This window comes from Nannobrachium achirus (genome assembly GCF_963921795.1).
Source record: "Nannobrachium achirus genome assembly, chromosome: 6".
Lineage (NCBI taxonomy): Eukaryota > Metazoa > Chordata > Actinopteri > Myctophiformes > Myctophidae > Nannobrachium > Nannobrachium achirus.
In genome coordinates, this window is record NC_137815.1 from 23,444,374 (window position 1) to 23,467,585 (window position 23,212).

General features: G+C 44.6%; 1 protein-coding gene across 1 annotated transcript in view; it reads right to left on the reverse strand.

Moving 5' to 3' along the window:
* LOC308286322 (semaphorin-3F-like) overlaps positions 1-23,212 on the reverse strand; it is a gene marked incomplete at its 3' end in the record, with an annotated part of 108,504 nt that overhangs the window by 41,590 nt on the left and 43,702 nt on the right. Inside the window, exons 2-3 of the mRNA XM_080727320.1 lie at positions 7,762-7,922; positions 7,258-7,320 (exon numbers count right to left, since the gene is read on the reverse strand). Of these exons, the coding sequence (XP_080583446.1) occupies positions 7,258-7,320; positions 7,762-7,922 (224 nt within the window). The remainder of the gene's footprint in view (positions 1-7,257; positions 7,321-7,761; positions 7,923-23,212) is intronic.

The following is a 23,212-nucleotide window of genomic DNA, read 5'->3' on the forward strand; positions in this document are numbered from 1 at the left end:
AAAAAATTGGCAAGATCTGTGCTTTGCATCCCGGCCAGCAGCAGTTCCAGTGAACGGGTTTTCAGCGCTGCGGGCAGAACCATCTCCGAGCGAAGGACATCGTTGAACGATTTTCTTCATCACAATTTATCGGTGAGTATAAATTATAAGATCGGTGAGTACAGCCTAGCCTTTAACTGTTGGCAATATATACCCAATGGCCAACGTAGAATGTAGTCATCTTGGTCTCTTGTGATCTTATCATTTATTTATAAATGTATTTTATTTAATTTCAGCTGCTTGCTGTCTGATTGGATTATTCGCCGGTGCGGCCTCCCGGTGCGGCCTTGCGCCCAGCGCTGGATTTTTGGGACTATTAAACTGAACGAATAAGTGTTGATTCATACAAAGAAAAGTGCTGTGTTACGGACTAAAATAACAAATGCTGTTTATTTTATTTGTTTAGCCTATTTACATACTTTAATTTAACCAGGGAATGGGAATGTTTCGTTGCTTGACTGATTAAGGCTATTCATTCTAATATTTTATACACATACTTAACTTGAGATTGTTTATTTTAATTGCACAAATGTCGCACAACGCAAACTCAAAGGATTGTTCATTGTTAAATTGTCCTCGGGAGTCGGGACCTGTTTCACAATTGAATAAAGACAGTTGGAAAGGGGTATCATGTCTCTGTTCTTCACCAATATTTAAAATGTAATGAAAACAAAAGGCCGCCGCTACACGCACTCTGCAATTAAGCTTGTTTAGAAAAATGTCGGTCTTCGGGCCGGGCCGGTCTCCAATTGTCAATTATGTATCGGGCTTTGGGTTAGGGTTAGGTTACATTAGATTTCTGACCATTCTGGCCGCCTCCTCCCCTCATTGATTTAATTTCTGATCACCCCTCCCTCCATCGCACATAGTGTATTATTTGTGAGGAGTTGCTCACATTTAGATGAAAGGAAAGTGCTTCTGGAGTCACTTGTATATCATATATAGGCTATAGGCTAATATAATATAGGCCGATGTGTGGGTCTCTCGCCCTAGCTCGCGCGCGCTGCTCTCTGTGCCAAATCATGTCCAAATGGAGACGCTTTTGCGCAGCGAGTGAGCCAGCGGAGGGCAAGACGAGGGGCAGAGAGAGAGAGAGAGAGAGAGAGAGAGAGAGAGAGAGACGTTGCCCTCTTCGTAGATATTCATATCTTGCTAAAGTATTTTCTGTCTGGTTTATTGCTGGTAGATTTTGCGAGACTCTCCCGCCGCCGCTGGTTTTATTTTTTGATTGCCCGTTTACGAACGTTGACCGCTGATAAATAGGCTAATGGAGGAGGCATTATTATGCAGCTTGGATACATTCATGTCCCTGGACAGACGTGCACGGACGATTCCTTGTTTCGGATGACAAAGTGCAGTGCGAGCGCAAACGTATCAATTAAATATGCAAGAATGTGGCAACTTCACCCCTCCCATTCGCACGACTAAACCGAATTATATTATGAGAATGTGGCCTCACCATTTAGGCCTACTGCTAATCTGCATAGATTCTCTGCCATTCCGCCATTTTTTTTGTACCATGCATGTTCCAAGCTCCTCCATGCTCCGGTTTAGATAACTACTGTACAACGCATTTGCCCTTCGCAATAGGGCCAGGTCTGTCTGTCTGTCTGTCTGTCTGTCTGTCTGTCTGTCTGTCTGTCTGTCTGTCTGTCTGTCTGTCACGCAGCAATGCATGCATGCGCTCAGCGGAGAGGCAGCCCCTTGCCTAGTTAGTAAAGCCTGGTGTGCGAGGTTACCTAGTTAGTAGTATAGTAATAAGGGTAATAATAACCCCTCCCCCTCTCTCTCTTTCCTTTAGTTGTCTTGTTATAGGCATATAGGCATAAAACGTACGGCTAAAGTGGATCAATGGATGTTTTATAATATAATAGGCCTAATCATATCTTTTAATTACCTCAACATTTTACTTGAGTATACAGTATAAGTAAATCTACTTAGTTACTTTGCCCCACTGCGCCCAGTGAGAGCAGAGAGAGAGAGAGAGAGAGAGAGAGAGAGAGAGAGAGAGAGAGAGAGAGAGAGAGAGAGAGAGAGAGAGATCTCGGCAAGCGCCGAGGTCCATTTGGTTACCAACTGTCCAACTCCATCATTAATAAGCTGGGGATTGTGGACCACCTCAAGCCTCAAGGACCACTGGTGGTATTTGAAGCAGATGATCAGATCGTGCAAAACTCGGAATACCCCGAAACGCTTTGCGTGGTGTCACAGGCGAGAGAGATGAAGCAGGGATCCCCACAACCTTCATAGATTCCATATAGTTTCATTGTTTGACAGCACAATCACTTTTTTTGCGCAGCCTCCTCGCCAGCATGGTGCTTTAAAACGGCGAAATTAAACAAATATAGGCCTATTCGCTATATAAATATTTTGTTCGTGGGCCTGTGTTTCGCCGTTAATAGTTCTCCTTGGCTTTATTTATTTTTTCCTATAGGCCTACGCCAATGTAATGTGCACAGGAGTATTTTAGTTGCACAAAAAACAACCACTCGCCCAGAACGAACCAACGGCGCAGTACAAAACCAAGGCAGGCAGGGTCCATTTGGTTTCATTTTACGCTCTCAAGAGTTAAGGGTCTATAGTTCCGTTTGGTTACTCTCCATATTTTAACTGGAGATCACCTGCATGGAAACCCTAACCCCTCAAGGACCAACACAGCACTGGTGGTCCCCGGACCACTGGTTGAGACCCACTGCTGTAGACTCAATATACTGTAATCATATCGAACAAAAATAAATACCCTATGAATTCAATGAAATGTCGGCTTGACAAGTGTAACGCTGACACTGCATGTGTAATGGATGTGTAATGAATGGATGGATGAAATAATAAAATGTACTTTTCATCATGTCTGTTGCTAAGGTATGGCAACATGACTGGTGTCTTGCACGCACGCGAGGGCGCGCGTGCAAGACACCAGTCATGTTGCCATACCTTAGCTTTTGCTGAACTGACGCCACTGGTAAACCCCGACTCTGCAGGGTCTCCAGCGAACAAGACAGCGCTGATTTGGGACAAGCGCTAGAGCTGCAGGCAGCTCGCCCCGTGTTGCGTATCTATAGCAGATATACAAGCTCATAGCGTGGCGAATTGCGACGAGTTGTGAGCTTGTAGCTCTGATATTTTCAACGCGCGTCACCATCGTACGACGAATAGGCTGATTTTAACAGCGCACAGCACAGAAGAAGCGCAGCACGCTCACCCTTCGGGATTTAAACCATGCTGACAGATCATGATACAAAAATGATGATGTTGTTTTAATGGTTGTAGCCTACTACTTTAACCAAATAATAATAAGAATAATAGGCTTAAATCTGATAAAATAGCCTAAAGGGAGCCAAATGATATAAGGGAGACATTTTCCCAGCCGGTCACAGTGTCCGGTGGACTTTATAATTACCGGCCAATTAAACATTTTAACGGTCAATGGCACAACGTATGCTTCGCCAATATCTTTATATATACAGACAGACAGACAGACAGACAGACAGACAGACAGACAGACAGACAGACAGACAGACAGACAGACAGACAGACAGACAGACAGACAGACAGACAGACAGACAGACAGACAGACAGACAGACAGACAGACACCTGGCACCCCCTCAAGAACCACTGGGGGGCCCCGGACCACTGGTTGAAATCCACTGTCAGAAAGAAAGTAATGACGTGCTGCCGTGTATATCACCGAGAAGAAAAAAAAAAAAAGTAGGCCTATACCTCTGCCCTCATGAAAGTCAGGCAAGACTGACGTTAACCTTTATTTTATTTAGAACATAAGATGAAACCAAATGGACCCTTGTGTTCATGAATGAGTTAGAGCTTAAAATGAATAGGCTACAACACCTTACAAAGGGATCCGAAGTGTAGTGGAGTAGAAGGAAAGTAGGCTACTGGTAATTGGACTCATCTTTTTACTGTGAAAATCAGACAACTGTTTCTGCCTAAAACAACGTCACAAGAGTGCACAGTGAGCAGCAGCAGAACCAGGGCATGCAGTCACACACTTGTCGGCTGGAGTGCATAGGCCTACTGAGGCAGCAGCCTGCACACAAGAGCTTAGAATTTCAGCCCGAGCCCGACGGGACCCGACGGGTCGGCGCGGCGCGGGCCGGGCCGGGCTCAATTTGTCACGCACATGTCGGGCTTTGGGCTGGGTCGGGCTTGAGGGGGAAAAAAAAAAATACAAATATATGTGCCTGTTGCACCAAGACCAGATGGAGAGGATGAGGATGCTGCTGCTGCCGCTCCTCCGGCCCAAAATGCAGACAACGAGTTTGCAGAGTGGCAAAATGAGCACAGAGCTGACGAGGGAGAGGACGAGGTTGACGAGGTGTCTCTGTCTCTGAGCGAGCGCCCTGCGGCGGTGGGGCCTCCCGGCGCGGCCTTGCGCCCAGCGCTGGATTTTTGGGACTATTAAACTGAACGAATAAGTGTTGATTCATACAAAGAAAAGTGCTGTGTTACGGACTAAAATAACAAATGCTGTTTATTTTATTTGTTTAGCCTATTTATATACTTTAATTTAACCAGGGAATGTTTCGTTGCTTGACTGATTAAGGCTATTCATTCACACATGCATCAGCGTATAGGCAGAAGCGCTGTCATGACAGTGTCAGATCTTCTTTCAAAACTGATTCCAAATGTTCAGAAGTATTGGAGAGTATTGGAAAAAAAAGAAGGCTGTTTGTCATGACAGAACATCACATATAGGCCTAGGCCTATACAATGTATACATATCATGAGAGAGAGAGAGAGAGAGAGAGAGAGAGAGAGAGAGAGAGAGAGAGAGAGAGAGAGAGAGAGAGAGAGAGAGAGAGATAGAGACCTTTATTCACGTCGCTTTCGCTAATTCGCCGGTGAGGACATACCTTAACCGTGACAAATTAAACATTGGCCAAATTGTCAAATATTAGAGGCCTATTTCTGTTTATGTGCAACCACTTTTAACAGCTGTCTATCTGTGTGATGAGGGGCTGTGGTGCTGAAACTGACTGACTTGACGTTCTCTATATGCATGTGCAATGGGAAAATGAAATCAATCAGTCTGTCTGTCTGTCTGTCTGTCTGTCTGTCTGTCTGTCTGTCTGTCTGTCTGTCTGTCTGTCTGTCTGTCTGTCTGTCTTCCACACTGGATGTGTGGACAAATTGAATGAATTTTGATATTTTGATAAATGAATTAATAGGCCTACTGTCATTGCATAGGTCGGCCTAGGTCAACGAGTCAACCCAATTAGCGCTCCTGCAGATGGTCTGATTGGACTCTGACCAGCTCTGCGCTTCTCAAAGTTACATTAGATCATTTAAAACATTGTGGCATTATTCTCAGCCAACTAATGATAGTCTATTCTGCATTCTGGTTGTCGTCACCCCAAATAATGGATTACTTCTTCATATAATTTATATAGGATATAATGCAGCAGCACTCTTTATGTGCAAAGCCCTCTTCTATAATAATCAGATTAATTTTTACTCACAACAGAGTAAAATATATTTAAACTCTTAGATCTGCATTGTTAAACAGGCAACAATAGTGGATGGCAATGGCATAGAATTGAATGGTTTGGTCTGTATTTGAACTGGAATGAGTTACTGCTTAAAACGAATACAATTAAACCATTGATATAAGAATCACTGTACATTTACAGAATTAAATTCTGTAAAAAAAAAAAAAAAAATCTGAGATTTTTTTTTTTTTTTTTTTTTTTACATGACATGTCACGCGTACCTTCGCGGAACCATCGTGTAAAGACGCGATGCGTCCAGACGCTTTGATGCAGCGCAACGTGTGCCCCGGAGTGCCACTGGAGCAGAACTAACGCATGCATGCACGCACGCATATGTAAACAAAAAGCCATTTGCCACACATGCGTCGCTTCGCTTAGCTGGCACGGAAAAGCCGCCATAGTGCGTGCGTGCGTGTGTGCGTGCGTGTGTGTGTGTGTGTGTGTGCACGCGCTCGTGCGTGCAAATTGCATTAACCCTTTACACAGGCCTAGTCGTGCAGAGCTGTAGCCTATAGCCTTGCTGTAATTTCACATTATCTGATGATCCCCTGGTCAAAGGGATTATTGTGGGGAAAAAGATGACATTTGTTTGTCTGATAAATGGATTAAATGTTTAGCCGATTCAGTGATCTTTCTGATCTGCTGGTCATGTTAACCACTTACTCTAAGCCCTGTATAACTTTGACCCCAAAAGTATATACGTACATGGCCCCATATTCTTTTTCCTTTTAACATCAAATCTCTTTGCCAAACTACAAGATCCCACGCAGGCATTTTCCTTGAATCTTTGCCTATTATGACCTGCCCCAGGGACGTGCTGGCCATTGGGAAAAGTGGGACAACTTCCGAACGGCCGGTTCATTCCCGGATTTTTCCATTAGGAAAAAATGTAACTGTTTGCACAAAAGTCAAAATTAAACTGTTTGCACAAAAGTAGTGAAAACAGCAGATCAGGTCAGTTTCCACCCGACAACGACAAACTATAACTTGTGTAATTGGCCCACTGGCTTGTCACTTGTCATGATCTGAAATGGCAAATCTTTGAGTAGCAGCAGCGCTATAGAGAGAGATCTCTCTCTATAGCGCGCAATGAGGGCCTCTCCAACTCTTTTTCCCGGGCTGAATCAGGGGCCCAGCACGTCCCTGACCTGCCCAGGCTGCCCAGAATAAGGATAAGGTCCATGCGTTTGGGGATTAGCCTTTCATGCCACAACACACTGCCCCTGCACTCAACAGCGAACAGTGCTCGAGTGTCACGGCGTCCAAGTTCCCGTTAGAGGCTTAATTGGCGGCAGCTGTACGCAATCAGCAATCAAGAATGCAGCGATGGTAAATAAAGACTCTGCGGCTCATCACGCCGTTTGGAGGACACTTTAAAGGACCTCCTCCAGGAAACCTCATCACGTTCACAGTTTCACACATCAAATTCCAAAGATTCTCTGAAAAAACACTCTGTCCTAATAAAATGCTGCGTGATTACTGTATCGCGGCGTAATTGCAAACAAAATCAAGTGCAGCCCCGCTGCGGGGTCAATCACGCACATGGGTTTACAGCTGTGCCTTTTTCTAATTAGCGAGCATCAGTGTTTAGTCTTGGGTTTTTCTTCACAAGCCAAAGGACTGCTTGAAAGGATTGTTTGAAAAGAAGAACGAAACAAACAGAGTGCAAGTCGTTTGATGTGTGATACGACGAGCGTACACTTTACTTACGTTTGTGTCCTTCCCCGACAAGACGCACTCCGTCTTTCTCTGTGGGGCCACGGGCCAGTGGATCTGAGGACACAGCAGACAAGGTTAGTTCCAAACAACAAAACGACCTCACGTAACGTTTTCCTCAGATCTGGGGGATCAAGTGTGTTTGCGCCAGTGTTGTTTTTGACAGCAAATTTTGATTTAGTTTTAGTCATAGTCTTTTGAATAAAATCTCATTTAGTTTTAGTCATAATTTAGTCTCCTGAAAAGTTTTAGTTTTAGTCAAATTTTAGTCGACTAAATATCATGAGATTTTAGTTAACTAAATCTACAGTTGATTTAGTCAACTAAAATGTATTTTAGCAGGCCTTGGCATCGTAATGACTGATTTTACACTTGGTTGCATGCTGAAAATAGCCGGTCTACAAGCTCACAACACGGAAACGCAGTCGACACACACTTTTCGTCATAGTTTTAGTCGACGAAATCAACACTGGTTTGCGCGTGGAACTTTGGTCTTACGATGAGAGGCTCCTTGTTGATGTCGTGCAGGTCCAGGGACAGGATGTAGTCCTTGCTGCCCACGTACATGCGATCGTGGTCCTCGTCCATGAGCAGGATCCGGTAGTCGGTGGAGTTGAGCAGGAAGGAGAAATGGTGGGCGGTTCCAGTGGACCTCAGCTCTGGGAAAACAAGGGATGGAAATATTAAAGCCTGACTAATGTCAGATTCTTTAAAGATATATGTAAGCAATTTACCCCGAGTGAGAGGACATTATGCTCTGATAATGTCCTGTGTTAGGGGGTGATCGGACGAGGCGAAGCCGAGTCCGATAACCCCCTAACACAGGACATTATCAGAGCATAATGTCCGACCCCGAGTGGTAAATAGCTTTTCTACCACTTTTTTCCGTATACATGAAAGAAAACACATAGTTGTAACTTGCAAGGATCTTAAGTTACAATCATTATTGCCTATAAAACTTCCGCCATAACAACAAATAGTGCCACAAACAACATCTTCTACTCACCACCAGATGGCGCCAACTCCATGCTGAGACAGATGTCTAGCTTACGCGACCGAGTATTTCCCGGTGAATCTGTGCGCAAAGGTGGGGGCCGATGGGCAAGGAGGGTTGCGAGCTTATGAGAAACAACTAAAATAAGACCTTAAAACCTGGCGAAAACAGTTGCGTGCATTAGCGCAAATGGAAAACATTCAATTAACTTCTGAAAAGCCTACACGGCCTTTAAACAGCGTGCATACGGTGCATTAGATGAGGATAAATGAAATCATTAAATGGAAATCATTAAATTAACTTCTGAAAAGGCTTCTTCTAAGCCTACACTATATAGCCTACTAAAAACGAGTGAATCTTGCCACACGTGAATAATTGTGGTTCAGTGGTTGTAAACAATAACACAGACAATATAAAATCCTTAGTCTAGTTGTGGGAAGAAAAGGATATCATCATCATCATGGCCCCAAATAACTTTTAAATATCTTGCAATTGGAGACGAGTCTCTTACTAAATCGGCAAGAGTGCCTCTCATTTTCAATACATAAAGGCTAAGCTATAGAACCTCTCCATCATCAGCAATAGTCAGTGGTGGTGCGTGTCCCCCAGACCCCCACACTCCCAAGCCCCCACCTTTGCGCACAGATTCACCGGGAAATACTCGGTCGCCTAGCTTACAGCTAAGCTAACGTCAGTTAAAAGCACCGTTCCGGCCGTAAATAGAGGCTGTTCGCTTCCAGAAAGGCATAGGTTCAGAGAAAAGGGGCTTTAAAGTTGGCGGATTGCATTGGATCCAAATAAATCGGCGACGATAGTACGCACGTTAGTAAACAAAGGACCGCTGCGACCGTCATTTGTTGGTGGGGGGAAAGGTGTTCCGACCATAGGGTTCCGACTCCCTCCTGAAGTCCCCGGATGCGTTCATCGCGTATTGATCTCGGAAATGTGCCTCATTTGCATGTACATCCGGGCATTTCACACATTCCGGCTATTGTGGCCTCATTTACTACTGTTTTAAGCCAATCACAATCCAGTATTTGAACACGTGACTAGAAAAAGTGGTAGAAATATATTTTATATGAGATCTACTAAGCTGGATATCAGGGACGTGCTGGCCATTGGTGAAAGCGGGACAACTCCCGAACGGCTGGTCCATTCCCGGCCGGTCGAGGCCTGTCATTTGGGGTCTGGGTGGCCCAAAAAGTTAATATAACTCATGTAATTGGCCCACTGGCTTGTCTCTCATGATCTGAAATGGCCAATAGCAGCTAGCAGCAGCCCACAGAGACATCATATTGGCCCCACTGAATGCAAAAAATATTGCTGCGTGGCCTTGCTATAGCCCCACGCACTGAGTGCCTCTCCAGCTCCTTTTCCCGGGCTGAATCAGGGGCCCAGCATGTCCCTGCTGGATATGCAATCATTTTAAACGTTTGTAACAGTTTTGAAGGTTTTGGGCTATAACTAATGCCCGAATTAGGGATGCTAGGCTAAATGTGGTTACGAATCAGGACACATAGGCTGCATAATTACTGATACACTGAAAAGAAATTCAAGTAATGACCGGCCAGACCGATATCTCGGTCTAGCTCTAGAGAAGATTGTTTCGAATGTTTAGCCGCGGAAAATCTAGGAACCGTACCGAACACAAAACAAATCGAGAAGCAGACCACAGACGTGGTAACAGGAGATTTGCGTAGGCAGCTCACTTCTGGCACTGAGTTTTTAGGCCCCTTTGTGTGCCAAAAGCATGAAAGTGCATTTCTTCGTATTTCTGACAATCATGTTCTCTCCGTTTACTCTTTGCTGCCAAACAAATCTGGACACGCACGCACGCACGCACGCACGCACGCACGCACACACACACACACACACACACACACACACACACACACACACACACACACACACACACACACACACACACACACACACACACACACACACACACACACACACACACACTCAAACCGATTGTAAAAACCATGTTCCAAATCTGTTCCTCAGATTCCCCTAACTGGATTTACAGTAGCTGTCTGTCACGTAGAATGCCAGTTTATTTTATATGGCATCTCAACCATGATGGCCTGCTATTATGGGGCTTGCGGACTGGCAAAAACCTGGGTAGCCCTGGTTTAACGCAGGCTGGCAGCATTTGCCCAATACAAGAACACACACGGAGAACACACTCCTCTTGTGTTCCTTTAGTGGCTCTGATTTGACCAAACTGGACACATAAGTACTCCGATTATTTGCTCAATATCACAGTGTAGAAATGCTGGATGACATGTAAAACTCCTGCATCTGAGATGTAGTGGAGTACAGGGACGTGCAGAGGATGTTACAGAGGCAGGGGCTTGAATTAATAAAAGGGTCTTTTGGTGAAAATATCGCGCTGCGGCGCGTTGTGAGCTTGGATGTCGGCTATTTTCAGTGCTTGATACCATACTGAACTAAGCATAATCAAGTCAATACTGGAGATTGTGGGGTAATGGCATGGATTTCTACACAGAGAGGGCAATTATTTCAACATAAGATGCTGCATTCAAGTTCAGGAGAGTTTGGACAAGGCAATCATCTTGAATGCTGCCTTCAGGTATGGCATGGAAAGAGGGCATTTGCATTTTTTTCACCATAGTAAAAACTGCATTCATGGTCTGGAGAGGGCACTTTTGTTACAGACAGATGAAAGGGCAGGGGCTCAAGCCCCCTTTGATGTCTATGTGTGCAGGTGCCTGGTGGAGTATAAAGTGTTGATTAATGTAAATACCCAGACTTTGTACTTGCTTTGTACTTGTACTTGAGTAAATGTACTTGGTTACTTTTCCCCACTGATCCCTACACTCTGAAATAAATACATTTTACGAGGATCTGACAGTGCAGATGTGTTCCACATTTTTGGGTGAAGGCTTACAGACGAGCGGTAAATCACTCTACTGTAACAGTACAGAGAGAGTCGCGGCCGGGTCACACTGCTGAATGAGACGAGAAAAGAGAAGACTATAAAATGGCCATTTAATTGTGGCCTGTACTAGTCCCCGTCCCCCCACCTCCACCATCAGGTCCATCTGTGCTTGGATCTCTACAGGTGGCCCTACAACATAAGAGCTGGGGTCGTCTTACATGTCTTCCATTCTATTCCATTACCAGGGGGGCCACATATCGGTGAAGTTTTGGGACCCGACTGTTGTCTGTCTGTCTGTCTGGCCACCCACCTCACCACCTCCCCTCCCCTCGCTAACCTCATCTAGGAATTCCATACGTCTCTGTGAGCGAGCATATCGGGCAGAAACCCTGTATCTACATATTCATGGGTTGCATTTGTAGTCCTAAACAGGCCATATTGAGGACCAACACAGGTGTTCAATTTGTCTGATTGGCATAGAACCAATATTCTACGTTAATCAAAACACCTGTGTTGGTCCTCAAAATGGCTGTTGTAGGACTACAAATGCAACCCATGATTTCAACTTTGAATTTCACTGTCCGGCAGAAACCTTGTATCTCCAAGTTTCAAATGTGTATGTTTTCTTTTTCTCGTAAAGTAAAGCCCTGCTTCATCAAACAAGACTGTCGCACAAAATATATTATTATATTTTAAAAATAACATTACAAAAGAGATGGTTTTGGACTCAACCGACAGCAACGATGTGAGTGTACGGTATGTGAGTGTGACTGTCCTTCACATATCTCGAGAACCGTCCAACAAATCGCCTTCACTTTTGGCGGCTGTACTGCTGACGATCAGATCAGCCGTTCTACTGAACCGGAGTGCAGCACACATCATGCAGAGTCAACTCAAATAAAAATGACAGGCGTGCGGCTGACTTCAAAGAACACAGCACCCACTGACATATAGGGTACTGCACTATCTATAACCTGATTTATACTTAGTTTTATGCAGGTGTTGCAAGTTTGTAGACCTGCTATTCTCGGCGCACGACACTCTGCACAACTAAGTATAAGCATAACAAGTGGAGTGGTGGAGCTAAAGCAGAAGATTGTTTTTGAAGATGTGTTTTTTTTTCTTCTCCTCCTGTGATTCCTTTTTAAATCCCACGTCCTCATGACAGCGGGGTTGATGCTGTGCAGAGCGCTTCGTTCCGCGGGGCTCGTCTCACATCTCTCCACGCAACCCCCCACGGTGTCGACGAGGCCCCGCTCGCCGTTGTATGTATGGCTTCCATTTCGCCGTTTAAACAATTTGGAAATGAAATTGGTCTCAAATGGCTCACACATGCGGCCCCTTAATGGCAGATCACTCACGTTTGTGTGTGTGTGTGAGTTTGTGTGTTTCGTGTGTGTGTGTGTGTGTGTGTGTGTGTGTGTGTGTGTGTGTGTGTGTGTGTGTGTGTGTGTGTGCATGTGCCTATATACCTGCGTGTTTGTGAGAGAGTGTCTGTGAGTATTTGTGTATGAGACAGTGGCATGTGACATGGCTTGGCCGTCTGGCCACTGGCCAGTGATGTATATCGGACCAGTTACCCATATATGGAGATCCATGTACTGTATATGGATGGAGATATGCTGTGAGACCCCAAACATGCTTACTCAGTTATTCGTTGTGTGAAAATCCTATGACTATCACAACTGCCATCATACATACAATCCCTTTTATGGAAATCCCAGTCTGAACCAGCCACACAGAAATGGGCTGTCTTCCTCCATATATGGGCATTCCCATATGAAGTCCTGTTAGATATGGGTTTAATGATGACATCAGGGATCTCCATATATGGGCATAGAGTGGTTCCCATGCATACAATCCCTTTTATGCTCATACATGGAGATCCCTGTCTGAACCAGCCACACCACTGTGATGTCACCTGTTTATGCCAATATATGGAGATCCCTGCTGGTGATGTCACAGTGATGTGTCAGGGGAACCACAGTGTCAGGCGTTCCCCGTCCGGGTACGGACAAGCTGTGACGGTTCTGACAGTAAACTGTGACCTACGGTCGCAATGAATCCAACATGAAAGTGGTGTGAAAATGGTCTCCATGGTCGCTTGCAATCGGCGTTGGATGCAAGCTAGCTCTGGTCCATCGCGTCACCTTCAGTGACGCTCTGACAGACCCGTCGGCAAATGAATAGACCACGTTTTCTCAGCCCCTACCAGCGCTCAACTTGAGCCAAAATAAACAAAACTACTTCACACTCACCAAACCAAAGGTAGTTTTGCGTTGTTGAAAGTCTATTCTCCGCGGTGGTGAGCCACCACCTACTCTGTAAAATACATTATTTCTGTCATGAAATAAAATGCACGCACCTCGAGCCACCCAGCGGCCACCGCAGATACAATGGTTTACAGCCCGGAAATAAGCGGCGGTCGAGTTGGATGCACTTTATTTCATGCCAAAAATAGTGTATTTTGCAGATTGGGTGGGGTGCTGAGGGGTTCACCACTGTGGAGAATACACTTTCAACAACGCAAAACTACCTTTGGTTTGGTTTGACTCAAGTTGAGCGCTCGTAGTGGCTGAGAAAACGCGGTCTATTCATTTGCTGACGGGTCTGTCAGAGCGTCACTGGAGGTGACGCGATGGACCAGAGCTAGATGCAAGCAACCTTTCCATCTCTCTCCGTGTCTTTCTAATGTAGGTCCTCATCCAAAGCTTGTAGGGGGAGGTCAGAGTTGACCGTGCTCTTGAGCTGGCCCGGTCCTCCATGACACAGCAGAGAGCCCTGTTCATTTTCCACTCTGCCGGGTTGGGACAATCTACCCCGCTGTTGCCACTAGACAACCCCTGCCCCCCCTCCCCGCAGAGGGGTAAGGTCCATTGCATCTATGGGAGAAAGTTTGGAAACCGACTCCGGGACGAACAGGAGTCCACACGGCTTTCCCTGACATCTGTCCAAATGTAAACAGATAGTCTGTTTACACAGTTGGAAAATATGGGAGAATCTAATGTTCTTCACCGCAGAAGTACTGTACTGTAGTGTACCGCGCTGTTACTGTAAAGGACACGAATCCCCCAGCGAGAAAAGGCTCCTCAGCTGTCGGCGTGTTGAGCTCATTCTGTGAGCTGTGAAGAGCTAACACTGCCAGGGTGTAGTGTTGTGCCGAAGTTAATACAGCAAACATGGGTGGTCATATACAGTATTATGTATATTTACCTCTCGCAAGGCACGTCCCGACACATTTGCTTCAGAAATGAACACGGAGAGACCAACAGATAGAGGGGGAGATAGACAGAGAGGGAGAGAGAGAGAGAGAGAGAGAGAGAGATTCATTGCACAGGGCAGTCCAGTAACTAGAGAGCAAGGACGCAGGTGCAGGCATCGATGGCAGCCCGATGACGAATCACATCCGCGCTGGATATCTTAAACCACACACACGCACACACGCACAAACAGCACCGACACACACAGCAACATAACGAGAGGGAGGGTGGGAAAAGGTTTTCGCCGTGCAGTGCGCACAGGAACCTTGAGCTCCCTCTCCGTGTCATTCTGTAAACACCCAAGGGTCTAGTCTGAGGCTCTGATGAGGAGCCCCGGCCCCCCATGTGGTTTTCAGCGCAGACCACCATGCAGGAACCCTGTGGGTTCCCCTCATCGACCAGTAGGGCTGTCACCATCCTAACATTTCATGCGCCGATTAATCGTCACTCAAAATATAATTGCGATAAAAATAATTTAAAAATTTTTTTTTGTCGCTGAACACTGGCGCATATGAACAAAAATTTAATTTCTGTTTGGCGCAAGTTGCACAGGTCAGATATGACAAATAACCTAACTATACAAAGGAATGAAATATGGCAATATGTAATAACTTTATCCTTTATACATTTATAGAGGAAATAGCAGATCTACAAGCTCACAACGCATTGCGATGCGATGCGTTGTGAGCTTGTAGATCTGCTATTTCTACTGCTTTTTGAAAGTGTTTAAAACTATGTGAACATTTCTCAACGTGGAAATGATTATGACGATGATGCAAAAATAACTGCGATTACCTAAAATAATTGCAATTAGACGATTATGTATGTAATAATTGTGACAGGCCCAACCACCATGCAGGATTCCTTTGGGTTCCCCCCAGCGAGCAGGCACTACGCCTGGATAGCTCTCCTGGCATGATGGGCCAGCATTTAGAAAGACAGCAAGGAAGGAGATAGCCACTTCAGAACGGAACGGGACGTCACCAGCTGACATCCAACATTTCATCACTGTCGGGCAGCAACCTCGTATCTCCAAGGTTCAAATGTGTACGTTTTTTTGTGAAGTAAAGCCCTGCTTCATCATACCAGACTGTCACACAAAACTAGTGAGGCGTAGTGTTCTTGTAGATCAGCTATTTTCACTAGTTTTAAAAAGATAAATACAAAATGAACGGTTTGGAAACACACATGGAGTTGACATGTATCTGGTCAAGGTGCGGCTGGCAGCCAGCAAAAAGGCAATAACAGGACTGTGGTATAAAAGTGACCCTCCAACTTGTGAGCAGTGGCTGTGCTTTGTGGAGGAAATATATGTGATGGAGAGATTTACACACAGACTCCCACTGAGAAATGGGAGAAATTAAAACCCAAGAAAATGACACCACGAACATTTAACATGCTAAAATGTGTTACTTAAACTGTTGTAATAATGTTGACCCTGCACATTCTTTGTACATGTGAAAAAAACGGATTTTGAACATACAAGGTTTCCACCCGACGACGACGATTTATCACCTGTGCACTCAGATTAGTGTGCAGGGTCACCGGGGAACTGGTGCTAGTCACAACTTGGCAATGTGAGGAATAGGATACAGTATGACAGGGCTTACTGTAGGGCACAAGAAGTTCAAGGTTAGCAGAGATACAGAGGGACGGGTAGCTGGGCAAGCAGCACAAAAATACTGAGACTATTTGGCTAGACAAGCGACAAAGTGAAATAAATCATGCACTCCCAATAACATCAGTTGTGTTATTGGGAGTCAATACACAGCAAAATCCAGAATGTTAACTTAACACAGAAAGTACCGTTTTCACAATTTCAGAGTAAATCCCATTAACAACATGTCATGGCTCCACCACTGACCTTATCTATGTCTATCTGTCACTCAGGATCACTTGATCAATAACTGAGGATCATTTGATCGATAGCTGAGCACCATTTGATCACTACCTGTCCTGGGTCAGACCTCAGCTAATCCTGAGTGAAATGATAAGGCCGATCGACTGACTGACTCAAAGCAACTTAATTGCAGGCGAAAGCCAATAGGTCAGGAGAGTCCTGGACTCTGTCTGGGAATTGGTTGATGAGGCGGCTTTCACATCTGATCTACTGAAGACATTAAATGTTTGCTTGAAAACATACAATCACAACTAGACACAACACAAAATGCCAAGAAATCCAGCGGGAGTATTTGGAGTGACAAGAAATGTTGTATAGTTGATGACTCAAATGTACTCTTCCTCTTTGTGTATATAATTGGATTGCAAACCAACTACTGTAGGTTCATAGCACGCTGCCTACTGTATTGGAGTGTGGACACATGTGTGCTGTTGCTGTATGGAACTATATTACGAAATACGAACTGTATTCAAGGCATGGCACTAAGCATCCTACCCTACTGTAATATGAAAAATGCTCATACTTGTCCAGGTCAAGGGTGAAACAAGATAGAACATTGACTGCAGTTTTCTAGATATTGAGAAAGCCTGTTGTAAATGGAACAGTCTATCATTCGATTGCTTCGGATTTGCCAAAACTGAATGGGAATGGAATACTAATGTAAAATACAACAAAAATATATGTACAGTAATTACCTATCACATTGACCACTACTGGTATTCCGCGGTTTGTTTTGCAAGCTGGCTTTGTCATGCAATTTTCGTTTTTGGCGAGCTATACCCTGCACTTCCCCACTTGAAATGTACATTGTTGCTTCTGAGCTTTCTTTTCCAAAGCAAACTCCCACCGAGAATGAAATACCATTAACAGATCATGAAAAAAAAAGGCTCTCTGGCTGCGTCTAAACGTAAATCAAAAACGGAAAGAAAGAAAGAAAGAAAACAGCGTCCTGGCATGCTAGTCTGCTGTGCACATTCCTGGTAGGTAGGGTTTCAGCGAAGACAATCATCTATGCCTACGTGGTCTGTAGTCTCACTCAACATAAATCCGTCTTCTCGATATTATCCTCCTGTCTGACGAAGTTTAATGTTGGCCGTGCCTCTGAAAGTAAGAGGGATCGCAGAAACAAAACATAGCCTTGACATGGAGTTAAATAGTATTATTTAGAACCAACCGGTAATCGTAAATTCATGCAATGATAGGACGCGAGTTCCTGCCCATGACAAGCATATGATCTGCTTTATTTCACTGAGGATCCCTTCAAGGCCAATCATTACCAGACCCTGAGGCAGACAGAAGCAACTTAATTCCCTTTCTCTTTTTCTCTGTATGCGCGAGCGTGTGTGCGCGCGCGTGTACGTACTGTATGTGTGTGTGTGCGCAAGTGTGTGTGAGTGCCTCGATGTGCAAAGAGCTGAAAAAAATGTGTACAGCACAAAATGTTGCTGACAAAGAGATCTGTAGATAACATCACAATAGCAGTGCTCGGGTGGTGCAGGGGTAACCGTGGAGTCTAAAGGGCTTTGAATCCGCGTGTTTCCTAAACCCACCAGGATTGAGTTAAGACCCGCCTCGCGGAAGCGCCCCTCTCAATAATCTTAAGTATGAAAGTGCGTATGAACGTTAGTGCTGCTCGCTCAAGTGCAAAGCAATACTGTTCCTACGCCCTACCGATCCATTACTGTATCTGTGAATGCCCATATGTGGACATATTGTGTCTCATGTGGTCTACGACGTCAAACATCTATGATGTCAGACATCAGTCATCTCCATATTTGGGAAAATATGGCCACATTTTGTCCAACCAACCAGGTCTGTGCTTTTTTTTGGGACAAAGTCGCTGTCACCCAGGTGGATGCGTGCACATGCCCTTTAGGGCGAGGTCGCTTCTCGCCCTTAGGGTGTCTTACTGGTTACATATCTTCGTCTTATTTGATGTGATTAAACCAGTCTGAGAACTGGTCTTCAGAATGAGGGAAAAAGACGTGACCCAGGTAGGAATGCGTAAATTACGCCAGAGAGAGTGCTCTATTAGAGGTAAAACTAAACGTCCAGTCTAAAAAAGAAATAATAATACAAACTAAATCACAATAGCGTGAAACCAGCTATCTCACGACTTACACCCCAGAAGCGTGTGAATGACATCTGCTGGTAAGCCGAGCCCGCAGTCTGTCCACCTGTTGATGTGATCTTTCTGCACCCTGGTCATTCTGCACGCTGCGGAGCAGCCAAACTATGTGGCCCGCTGGCTGACCATGTGCGACCCGGCACAGCTAGCCTAGCCAGGGTAACCCGGTATCCTTGATGCACGCATTCTCATATGTATGTATACCTATGAGGGTATGGCTGCACAGTGCACACACACACACACACACACACACACACACACACACACACGCAAGCACCCATGCACGCACGCGCGCACGCGTGCACACACACACACGGTCTGCTTCCATACCGTCATTGTCGGGCAGAAACCTTGTATCTCCAAGTTTCAAAGGTGTACGTTTTTTGTTAAGTAAAGCCCTGCTTCTTCATACGAGACTGTCGCACAAAACTAGTGAAAACAGCCGATCTACAAGCACACAATGCCTCGCATGGCGAGGCGTTGTGTGCTTGTAGATCGGCTGTTTTCACTAGTTAAGATCATTTTTGAAATGATAGATACAAAGCAAACCGTTTTGGACATGCAAGGTTTCCACCCGACAACGACGGTATGGAACTCAAGAAGAGAGGGCAGCTCCCCCACAGCGTAAAAGCCACTATCAGCACAAGCAATCTGCCTGCACTGTATACCGGTATGTGTATGTGTGTGTGTGTGTGTGTGTGTGTGTGTGTGTGTGTGTGTGTGTGTGTATACGGTACGTGTGTTTGTGTGTGTGTGTGTGTGTGTGTGTGTGTGTGTGTGTGTGTATTGGGGAGAGGGGAGAGGGTATTTGAGGATGCAGACAACCAGAAAATCCCTCATTCCTGCCCAGGAATCCCTGGCTCGCCGCCCGTACGAACGCTCAGCTTACCCTCATCATGTACACGCCACGGCCCTCGTAAAGCGTGAGGTGTGCTCTCACCTTGCTGCGGCTTGTCTCCCTCTCTCTCCACTCATAAACCCCGTAAAATGTGATAAATGAGTAACGTCTGTAATGTATTTATGGCTCTCTCTCTCTCGCCAAACGGTGAACGATCTGCACGTCTACATACGTGTCATGCCATGCTCACATTAGTGGACAACGTTACTTCTTTTTCAAATGTTCTCTTTACCATTCTTTTAAGAGATTCTCCAAATCGAGTCACAAAAAGTTAAATTAATGTTAAAAATCAAACCTCGGTTCGAAGTGAAGCGGTGAATTTTATTCTATGTGTTCTAGAGCTATGAAATCTGTGTTCTAGATCTATACATTCTGTGTTCTAGATCTATACTTTCTATGTGCTTTAGTTCTATATTTTTATGAATTCTGAATGAATGAATGATTTTGTCTGGAGGGCCAAATTGTCATGTGAAGCTTGACCAATCCTCAATTCTGCATGCACAGGACAGACATGGGACAGACATAGCCACTCCTTGGAAGTGGCTTTCACCGCTTCAAAAGTACAGTAAGCATTACTCATTTACAAATAGTCCACAGAATTAGGGGAATGTAGAAGAATTGTTATTATGGTCAATGGCCTGTTATGTCTCCTATGGTAACACATCAGTACCTAAGTTTTAGGTCTGAGGGGTGTCCGCTGGCCTACTGGTCCAGTCGCATACCACTTAGGCATTGCCACATAGGCATGGATGACTGGCGGCATCGCCGATTCGATTCCCGATCCGGACGACCTTTGCCGTGTCACACCCCATCTCTCCCCCCCCCCCCCCCATTTCCTGACAGTCTACTGTCCTATCAATAAAGGCATAAAAGCCCCCCAAAAAATAGGTCTGAGAGGCTAAATCTCATCAAATGGCGGTCCACGGCTCAAATGCCCATTAAATAATGGACCTTGATATGAAAAACCACTCATGTATAGGGATAAAAAGGAGGGGAAGTAAAGTATAGACCCCTGGGGGACTCCGGTCAAAAAAGCAAAGTGCTTAACACCCACATAGCCCTTAGTATGGTGTATGGTGTAAGGACACACAGAGGACATGGGGGGACATCAGAGGGGGACAGAGCGTCAGGTATAGCGGGAGCCTTATCGCCGGTGGCTGTCAAAGCTTTGTGTGAGTTTGCCTCCCATCGACATAATCATAATCAGGCTGTCGCCACCCGCTGGGGCCAGGGACCGGTGACTCAGAACACATGTCACACACTGCAGCTGATTGCTGCTTACCTCCGCCTGTCAGGAAGAAATAATTGGTGCCAGATTACCGTATACGTCTTATCTCACAGCCACCGGATGCTTTCACTCCCCCCCCCCCCGATGCACTTCACGCTCCCCTGCCTCCAACTGATGCACGTGCGCACGCATGCACACGCGCACGCACATAGACAAGAACCACACTGAGTGGATGCGTGTGTGTATATTGTTGCAGTGAACCATGTAACCATGTAAACTATGTATGTCCAAAATGTAACTTTTCCTGAAATTGAAAAAAAAAAAATAACATGCGTTCCGATGGAACCCATGTAGTTATTATCCAGCGGACCCTGATGAAGGCCAAACGAGGCCGAAACGCTTTGGTTGTTTCTTTTAATGCTGCCATGAGCTAAATAAATGTGTTTTCTACTTTGAACTGAACGGAGCTGCCTTGGATTTTTTCTTAGTTCCCCACCTTATCAGTGCACTGTTTTATGTTACAATGGAATGGAACTAGAATCTTTGTGCCCCATGTAGTTATTATTTAGTCACAATCTCTTGTTAACGTTTTTCATTTGATTCAATATTTATTTAACCCACAGACAGACTGTTCAACCACTGTCAAACTGGCGTCCCTATATATTGATTATATATATATTATATATATATATTATATATATATTACTGAATTTCCCCCTTGGGATAATAAAGGTATCTATCTATCTATCTATCTATCTATCTATCTATATTGGGCATGTCAATACAGGTGAAAACGCTCAAAAACGGTACTTTACTTTTGCACAACAGTCATAGGACGGAGTATAAAATAGGCCATTAATTTATGTAGAAACATTAAAAGTATAACATATGGAAGATTTCTGCCCAACAGCAAAAATATTAGGTGGTGTGTATGTGTACATGTACGTACAGGTGCGTGCGTGCGTGCGTGCGTGGGTGCGTGCGTGCGTGCGTGCGTGCGTGTGCACACGCAAGAAGAGGTTTGTGCTCCTCAGAGCATCAAACCAGGGACAGCTGTCTCCCCACTGCACAAATCAAGAGAAGGAACATTGATTTCAGCCGTGTTGTTAACTTCCCGAGTGCAAACAGGAGATTATAACAAATCTATTTCTGCACTGGTGAATGACAGGAAAGGTTAATTAAAGCGTCGGGGAGAAGTGGAGGATCTCCTGACGCACTGACAGCGAAGGTCAGTTCATTTACTTTGTTATTCCAGCAGTCTGCTTCAACTTTTTATTAGCTAAACCTGACGCGTGTAGGCAAGAGTGTGCATGTGTGTGTGTGTGTGTGTGTGTGTGTGTGTGTGTGTGTGTGTGTGTGTGTGTCCGCGTGTGTGCGTGCATGCGTGTGCATACTGTATGTGTATATGTGTATGTGTAAACAAATGTGCAATTTAAGTCTCATTTCCTGCATGTCTACATATAGCCTACTGTATTTAGGAACTATGGTAACCAATACAAAATCCAGGAAATAATGAAGTTAGTCATCATTGTTCTGCCAGCATAGCCTACGAAAAACTGTCTCTCTTGTTTAACTGTACTGAACTTTACATGTTGAGTTATTCAATTATGGATATATACTGCATACATTTTAAAGGACTGACAGTTCAGCTGTTTGGTTGGTATGGTACATTATTGTAGCTCTATCCATAGATAATAATTATGTGAACTCAGCGTTATGTTCAAAGCCCGCAAGAGAAATCACCAAAGTCCCACTTTAAGGCAGCACAATGGCCAGGCAGCATTAATGATTGATGTCTGCAGGCAATTGAGAGTGTCGGGAGAAATAGTGACTAGTGGAAGATTTGCACTGTAGCTTAACAAATCATCAGTAAGCGTTGACAAATGTAAGCAAATGTGAGATTAATTGACGGAGATGTTAGAGAGAGACTTCTATTTTGCAAACAACTGCCTGGAGTAACAATAGATTGGAGGTTTTTTTAGGGCGATATCGAAGTATTTGGAGCAATGAGGCTTAAGCTGGAAAAAACACGTCAGTATACTGAGGACCAGAAGGTTACTGAGCTGTCAGATGTGTTGGATGAAGTGCTAAGCATTGTTAACTTTATAAAAGCAAGACCAATGAAAAGCCACCTGTTCACCACCTTGTCCACCTTTGTGGGTCACGGATGCATTTTCATGGGTCACTTCACTAGTAGGAGTAAAATATGCCTTTTTTAAGAATATCTAAAAGACCAGACACTACTTTACAAATTAAATGCTAATTCTAATATTTTTTCAATACAATTTCATAATGAAAGAAAATCTAAGAAATCCCCAAAATTAGAAAAGGGTTAGGGTTAGGCAAAAAAAAGTGGCACATTGTGAGCTTGTAGATCTGCTATTTTCACTAGTTTGGGTCACAGGGAAATATCAAATTTGGGATACACTATACTACTCCATACAGAGCTCTGCCGTGGGACAGTTTTGCTGTGTGTGTATACATAATGATCTGAGGGAGGTATTACAAAGCTTATGTATTGAATACTGTCAATTTATGAATCTGTGCTCCATACCATGTGATCATGGTCATGAGTTAAATAATTATGAAAAAAGGAGACGTCCTACTAGTATAGATCTACAAGCTCACAACTCACT